Source organism: Gekko japonicus, unplaced genomic scaffold (genome assembly GCF_001447785.1).
Source record: "Gekko japonicus isolate JY-2015 unplaced genomic scaffold, Gekko_japonicus_V1.1 scaffold505, whole genome shotgun sequence".
NCBI lineage: Eukaryota > Metazoa > Chordata > Lepidosauria > Squamata > Gekkonidae > Gekko > Gekko japonicus.
Window position 1 is genome coordinate 31,019 of NW_015169788.1, and position 7,730 is coordinate 38,748.

The following is a 7,730-nucleotide window of genomic DNA, read 5'->3' on the forward strand; positions in this document are numbered from 1 at the left end:
CCGTTCCACTGCTCAACCACTCTTACAGTTAGGAAGTTTTCCCTGATATTTAGCCGGTATCGGCTCCCTTGTCATTTCCACCCTTTAGATCTAGTCTTGCAATCTGGAGTGAGAGAGAATAGATCTGCTCCATCTTCTACATGACAGCCCTTCAAATACTTGAAGACTGCAATCATGTCCCCTCTAAGCCTTCTCTTTCCCAGGCTAAACACATCCAACTCTTCCAGCCTTTCCTCATAAGACTTGGATTCCAACCCTCTCACCATCTTGGTTGCCCTCTTCTGGACACGGTCGAGCTTGTCAACACCCTTCCTAAAATGGGGGCCAAAACTGGACACAGGACTCCAGGTGAGGCCTGACCATAGCAGAATAGAGTGGAACGACCACCTCCCGTGAACTGGACACAAGGCTTTTGTTAATGCATTCGAAGATTGCATTAGCTTTCTTCGCAGTCACATCGCACTGCAGGCTCACGTTTAGCTTGTGATCAACCAGAACACTTAGATCCCTTTCACATGTGCTGCTCTCAAGCCAAGTCCCTCCCGTTCTATATCTGTGCCTTTGATTTTTTGTACCTAAGTGTAGGACTTTGCACTTCTCTCTATTGAAGTTCATTTTATTTGTCTCAGCCCACTGTTCCAGCCTATCTAGGTAATTTTGATATATTACTATATGGTATATACTGTATATGGTATAGAACTTTGGGGGTTGAAAGAACAAACATATGTTATGATAAAACAATTTAATCCAATATGTAGTGAATTATAGGGGCTCGATAGAATTTGTAAACGTATGCCCCGGTTGAGTTAAGAAGGAGGCCATTTGGGAGTTCCATTATTTGTTCCCTTCTGATAAATGGTTATCTGACCAAATTGATAGGTTGTCAGCTCTTGAAGAAGGGTCTTCTTGAAACGGTCTTTGGGATTTGCTGAGCTGATGGTAGATTTCTGCTTGAAGCCCTCGTTCCAAGCACCACGGGAGACCTCCCTGGAGACACTGCACGTAGAGGAGGACTTCAGCTCATATATTGTGTATCACGTACTCATAATTCGGTGGTCCTTAAATCGTTCACGCCAATTGCTTTTTGGATTCTCCGTGCCTTGCGTAATATGTTCAGATATCTTCTACCTTGTATGTTTATAAATGCTATCGAATCCCTATTATTAATTCACTGTGTGTTGGATGAAATTGTTTGATTGTAACATATGCGATATATGGTTAGTTAGCTTGCTTCACGGTGTTCTTAACAGCTAACTATAGCATCCAACTGTGATCCCCATTTGAATTTTGCTTGTTCCTTGAGAATCAGCAGCCGGGGCAAAGGGCGGGGATGGTCTGTTGCTCTCAGCAGAGCGTTCAGCTAAGCCAGAGTCCGGTTTCTGAAGAAATGACACCCTGCGGGGAGGGGGGAACAGAGGCCGCTTCCCTGTCCCCAAGGGGGTGGGGGGCAGTGACAGACCAGGGGGCCGGCAGCAACAGACTGGGGGGGCCAGGGTCATGCGTAGGGTGTTGCAGGGCTGGCTCCAGAAAATCCCTTCCCCGAGCAGTCGTCTGTGCCCCCTGCATGGAGCAGGATGAGGAGGGGGTGCCCTCGGCCAACTCATACGCCCTGAATTGTCCCCCCCCCCTTGGCCCCACTCTCCCCTGGTGGGCCCTCCAGCTGCTGCTGCTGGCCTGATTGGAGACCTTCCTCTCCCCTTATGGGGGGTGGCGCAGGAAACGCCCCCCGGCTCTGTTCCCACAGCTGTTGTGCAGGGTGTGTGGTGGATCTGGCACTGGGGGCGTGAGGCCGAGTGTCCTCTGGGAGGTGCCACCCAAGGAAGGTGCCCCTGATGCAACCCAGAGGTCGGGCTGATCTGAGGCCACACTCTCTTCTCCCCGGTGGGGCCCCCAGCATGGTTCTCCCCTCCTCCCTTGTATCCTCCTCACAACCACCCTGCGAGGAAGGTTTTGCTGAGGGTAGGAGGACTGGCCCGAGGCCACCCAGGCAGCAGGGGGCGGGACCTGGGGATCCCAAGCCCTGATCTAACCACAAACCCAGCCGTCAGCAAAGAGGGCGGTGGGTGTGGACTAGGGGAGGCCCATACAAGCGGTGGTATAAATGTTTGACTGGCTGAAGCACTGAGGAAGAAGAGAAGAAGAGATTGGATTCATACCCCATGGCCCTTCACCACCCGAAGGAGTCTCCGAGTGGCTGACAAACGCCTCCCCCTTCCCCTCCCCACAACAGACAGACACCCTGTGAGGTAGGTGGGGCTGAGAGAGCTCTTTCCAGAGCTGCCCTTGAGAGAACAGCTCTTATCAGAACCACGGCTTGCCCACGGTCACATCAGCAGGTGCGAGTGGAGGAGTGGGGAATCAAACCCAGTTCACGCAGATTATAGAGTCCGCGCACTTAACCACCACACCAAACTGGCTCTCAAGAAGAAGAAGAGGAGGAGGAGGAGGATGGATTCATACCCCATGGCCCTTCACTACCCGAAGGAGTCTCAGAGCGGCTGACAAACTCCTTCCCCTTCCCCTCCCCTCCCCTCCCCACAACAGACACCCTCCGGTGAGGGAGGCGGGGCTGAGAGAGCTCTGACAGGAACTGCTCTTTTTCCAAGGACAGCTCTTATCAGGACTACAGCTTGCCCAAGGTCACCCAGCCAGGTGCAAGTGGAGGAGGGGGGGATCCAACCCGGTTCTCCCAGATTAGAGTCCAAACACTGAACCACGACACCAAACTGGCTCTGAAGTGTGCCTGTCCTGACCCTGTGCCTCTTGTGGGGCAGCCAGCGACTTCTTCCAGACCGAAGGGGCCCTTCCTGTCCTGGTGGGCCCTGGGCCCACGCTCCTTGGGGGTCTCACGCGTGCTGTGACGGGTGGGCTCTTCAGTCTCGTTCCTCCAAAGAGCTGAGGGCTCTTTCGCCTCCCCTCCGCCATTTCATCTTCCTGTGCGTCAGGCCGGGCCAGGCGTGAGCCAAGGTCCTCTGGTCTGCTTCCAGGTGGTTGCTCGGAGAGCTTGGCCTTGCGGGTTCGTGAGAGGTGGAAGGGAGAAGACCTCAGGACAAAATGGTGGGGGCTGCCTCTGCCTCCCTTTGGGTGTCGCGGTGAAGTGCGCGGACTCTAATCTGGGAGAGCCGGGTTTGATTCCCCCACTCCTCCACTCACACCTGGCTGGGTGACCTTGGGCAAGCCCTTAGTTCTGACAAGAGCTGTCCTTGAAAAAAGACCAGTTTCTGTCAGAGCTCTCTCAGCCCCACCTCCCTCCCAGGCTGCCCCTCCCAGTTTGGTGTCGTGGTCAAGTGCGCAGACTCTAATCTAGGAGGACTGAGTTTGATTCCCCATTCCTCCACTTGCGCCTGGCTGGATGACCTTGGGCAAGCCATAGTTCTGTCAGAGCTGTTCTTGAAAAGAGCATTTTCTCACAGAGCTCTCTCAGCCCCGCCTACCGGGTGTCTGTTGTGGGGAGGGGAAAGGAGTTTGTCAGCCGCTCTGAGACACCTTTGGGTAGTGAAGGGCGGGGGATAAATCCAATCTCCTCTTCTTCCTCTCAACCGCCCCCCCCCCAGCTCCCTGGACTCTCCTCCCTGCATTCCTTGGTATCTCCCTTATTGCAGGCAGGCGACTTCTGGTCGCTAAAGGTTTGGAGGCAAAACATCTGAGCCACCATCTCCTCCTCCTCATGCTGAGGCCGTGTCAGACTCCCCGTCAAGTTACTCTCAACAACACTCTGTTTGGCAGTGATGCGTTTATTGAGATATGTGCATGATCCAGAACAGCGCTTGTGTTAGAACTGAAGTTTTTTGGCGGGCATAATGCTTAATATAGGTTGTTCAAACAGATCCCTGTTCCCTTCCCCCATGTACACGTCACAAGTACCCGCCTAGTGTTGCCATCTCAACCAAAAGGAAAATACATGGTTTGGTTATCTACTGCTCAAGCTCGTACCAGGAGCTTCAAGGACACCTTTCCCTGGGAATTGCGGGAAAAATCATGGCGCCTAAAAGCAAAGGTTCTCACTCTCTCCCCTCCCCGTAGCAAGCGAAGCAAAGCGAGGTTTGACGGGTGGCTCTCATGGCCTGGCTTGGGCCGGGTGCTCTCCCACCAGGCCTGCCCCTTGCTCCTCCGCCTCTGTCTCCTCCCACGCAGGCCCTGGAGCAGGAGCGGTGGCAGAACTTCCAGCAGCTGTGCCAGCTGGACGAAGAGGCCCTGGTCCCCACCCAGGAGGCAACGGAGTGCCGCATCTGCTACCTCGACGTGGAGCCGGGCGAGGGGGTGCTGCTGCGGGAATGCCTGCACAGCTTCTGCAGGTGAGGTGCACCTGTGCCGCTGCCGCTGCCTGGGGAGGGGTGGGGCAGGGGGAGAGGAGGATGGGCGGCCGGAAGCCTGACGCGAGCGCATCCCCTTCCCCGGCCAGGGACTGTCTGCGGCAGCTGATCAACTGCAGCGAGGAGCCCCAGGTGGCCTGCCCCTTCCGGGACGACAGCTACGCCTGCAGCAGCCATCTCCAGGATCGAGAGATCCGGGCGGTGAGTGGCCCTCCCTGCAGCCTGGGCTACTGTGCCCTGAGAGAGAGAGCTGGGCCCTGTAGGGTGGCCGGCAAGCCGCTGGAGATACTACGGAGCGGTCTCCCTTCCTGGCCCAACTCAGGATGGCCTGGAGGACTGCTGGGTTCTGTGTTGTCCCTCGCCTGTCGGGATAGAGAAGTTGCTCATCGTAAAAAAAGCCCCGGCCCCTGGGTCCAAGCCTGCTGGGTCTTTGGACTTGGGAGTCCTGTCCCCCAGCCCCTGGCTACCTCTACCCCCCCCCGGGACACTGAAGCAGCGCCTCTGTCTCCGCAGCTGGTGTCGCGGGAGGAGTACGAGCGTTTCCTGGAGAGGAGGCTGGCGGTGGCAGAGAGCCGCGCCCAGAACAGCTACCACTGCCAGACGGCCGACTGCCTGGGCTGGTGCATCTACGAGGACGACGTCAACGACTTCCGCTGCCCCATCTGCTGTGCGCTCAACTGCCTGGTCTGCAAGGTGAGCGGAGGGCGGCCACGGCCGGTGGAAGGCAAAGACCTTCCTGGCTCATGTCCCCTTCCCAGCTTTCAGCAGACCCATGTGAAGGGGACACCGGAAGAGCTGGGGCTGCCTCAGGCCTGCCTCATCCAGCCTCCTGTTTCCCACGACAGCTGAAAGAGCTGCCACGGAGGGCCCGGCCTGCCCCTGATGTTTCTTCCTAGCACTGCCTGGGTGACGGAGGTTTACTGCCCTTGGATGGGGAGGTTCCCTTGGCAATGGAGGGACTCTGCCTGGCTCCCTTTCAAAGTCATCCGTGCTTCTGGCCGGGAGGACATCCACTGGCAGAGAATCTCACCACTGAATTGCTGTTGCGTACAGAAATGATTCTTTTGGTCTGCCCTGAACCGGCTGGGTGCCCCCACCTTCTGGAACCATGTGAGCAGGAGACAGAGCTCTCTCTGCGTCAACTCCTTCCATTCTACAAACTCCCCTCACGTCCCTTTTCCCCACGGGAAAGCTGCTGCAACCCCTTAAGGGCGTTGGTGGCCCCCTTCGGCCTTTCTGCAATACCCATTCTGAGTCCCCTGTGTCCGCCTGTTTGGGAATGGTCCAGGAGCCTGTTTCTTGGGGACCTGGTCTCACAGCAGCTGCAGGGCTGCCTGCTGACCTCCTAGACAGCCAGTGGGGTTCTGGGCCCCAGTCTCCCCCGAAACCATATCAGCAGGGGTCATTTCCTGCAGGAGCGGAGCTCCGGCAGTAAAGAGCCCAGGGGGCGGGCACATGCAACAAGCCCCGCCCCCTGCTCCCAGCAGCCCTCAGTCAGAGAAGAAGCAGAGCCCCCCCCCCGGCCCGCCTTCAGGTACGAGCTCTCCCTCCTCTGCCAGGACAGATCTGCACACTTCCCTCCACCCCAATAGCTAGCAATCCAAAACAGTCCAGTGGAGCCTGAGCAGTGGGTGTTGCCTTCTGACACACTTCCGGTGATGTCAGGGGGTGTGGCATATGTAAATAAGTTATGCTAATGAGTTATGCTAATGAGTTCCTGCACCTCTTTTTCTATGAAATGACCCCTGCATATCAGCATCCCGTAGGGGTTGCTCTTAGAGTTGCCAGCCTCCAGGTGGGGCCTGGGGATCTCCCGCTTTTACCACTGATCCCCAGCTGAAAGAGATCAGCTCCCCTGGAGAAAATGGCTGCTTTGAAGGGTGGACTCCATGGCATTGTACTATGCTGAGGCCCCTCCCCTCCCCAAACCACACCCTCTCCTGGCTCCACCCCCAAAGTCTTCAGGTATTTTCCAACCCAGACTTGGCAACCCTAGTTGTTCTTAGCCAGGAGAAGAGAGAAGAGACAACCAGGCAGTGATCCAGCTGAAGTCGTTAAGGCAGCTGCATCCTTGGCAGAGTCAACCAGAGGTGACCGCGGCCTTTTCCAAAGGCAGCGGAGATGCTGGCTCCACACCTGAAGAGGGCGTGCCCTCTCCCTCGCACTCCCCTTCCCCACTTAGGGAATAGGCTGAAGGGACACAAGCCCACGCGGCCTCCTCATTCCATTTGACCTCCTTTTGTTCTTCCCGGGTTCTTGGACCCCGAGTCCAAACCGCAGAAATGGCTCGGTGGGATGGGGGCGCCCACGGGAAGGGAGCCCAAAGAAAGTGAGCCCCTTTTCTCAACCGCAGGCCATTCACGAGGGGATGAACTGCAAGCAGTACCAGGACAAACTGCAGTTCCAGGCCCAGAATGATGCCGCGGCCCGGGAGACCAGCAACATGCTCAAGGTGAGTGGCAGCTGAGGGCCCTCTGGCTGGCATGGGGCTGGCCAGCGGCTCCTTCACCCTCCTTTGCAAAAAGTGGCTTATCTCGTGTGGAATGCAGTCGCATCAGGCTACACGGCCCGTAGAGAAAGCAGGCCTTCCGTAGACCTCAGAGGCCAGGAAGAGATGTGAGAAGAGCCCTGCTGGATCAGGCCAGCAGTCCCATCTAGTTCAGCAACCTCATTCATCCAGTGGCCAGCCAGTTAATCAGGAGGACCAACCACAGGGCATAGAGTCCGAGGCCTTCCGCTGAGGTTGTCTCCTGGCTCTGGGATTTGGAAGTCGACTGCCTCTGAATGTGATTCCCCTCAGTCACCATGGCTGATGGCTGCTGACAGACCACTCCTCCATGACTAACCTCCTTTTAAAGCTATCTGTGCCTCTGGCCATCACTACGTCCTCTGGCAAGGCATTCCACATTTTAATCACTCTCTGTGTAAATTAGTATTTCCTTTTGTTCATCCTGAACCTACTGCCCAGTGGATGCTCTTGAGTCCTAGAAAAGTCCCATCTGTTCACTCTCCACCCCATGCGTAATTTTATAAACCTCTGTCATGTCTCCCCCTTTAGTCGTCTCTCTTCTCAACTGAAAAGTCCCAGACTCTTCTTCAGCCTGTTCCTCCTAGGGAAGGGGCTCCAACCCCCTCCTCATCTTGGTTGCCCTCCTCTGTCCTTGTTCCAGCTCTGCCATGTCCCCTTGGAGATACGGAGACCAGAACTGTGCACACAGTATTCCTCAAATGAGGCCGCACCCTAGGTGTAGGCATTGTCATTTTGGCTGTTTTATTCTCAATCCCTTTCCTAATAATCCCCAACACAGAGTTCGTCCCTTTCGCTGCTGCTGCATGCTGGATTGACATTTTTTGGGGGGGGGGGGGGAAGGGGGTTTTTTTAAAAAAATTTTTTTTTTAAAAAAAAAAAAAAAAAAA

General features: G+C 55.9%; 1 protein-coding gene across 1 annotated transcript in view; it reads left to right on the forward strand.

The window, feature by feature from the left end:
• Positions 1–936: 936 nt before the first annotated feature.
• Positions 937–7,730, forward strand: part of LOC107115281 (ranBP-type and C3HC4-type zinc finger-containing protein 1-like) — an 11,103-nt gene continuing 4,309 nt past the window's right edge. Inside the window, exons 1-5 of the mRNA XM_015416958.1 lie at positions 937–1,038; positions 4,135–4,295; positions 4,403–4,514; positions 4,827–5,006; positions 6,667–6,765. Of these exons, the coding sequence (XP_015272444.1) occupies positions 937–1,038; positions 4,135–4,295; positions 4,403–4,514; positions 4,827–5,006; positions 6,667–6,765 (654 nt within the window). The remainder of the gene's footprint in view (positions 1,039–4,134; positions 4,296–4,402; positions 4,515–4,826; positions 5,007–6,666; positions 6,766–7,730) is intronic.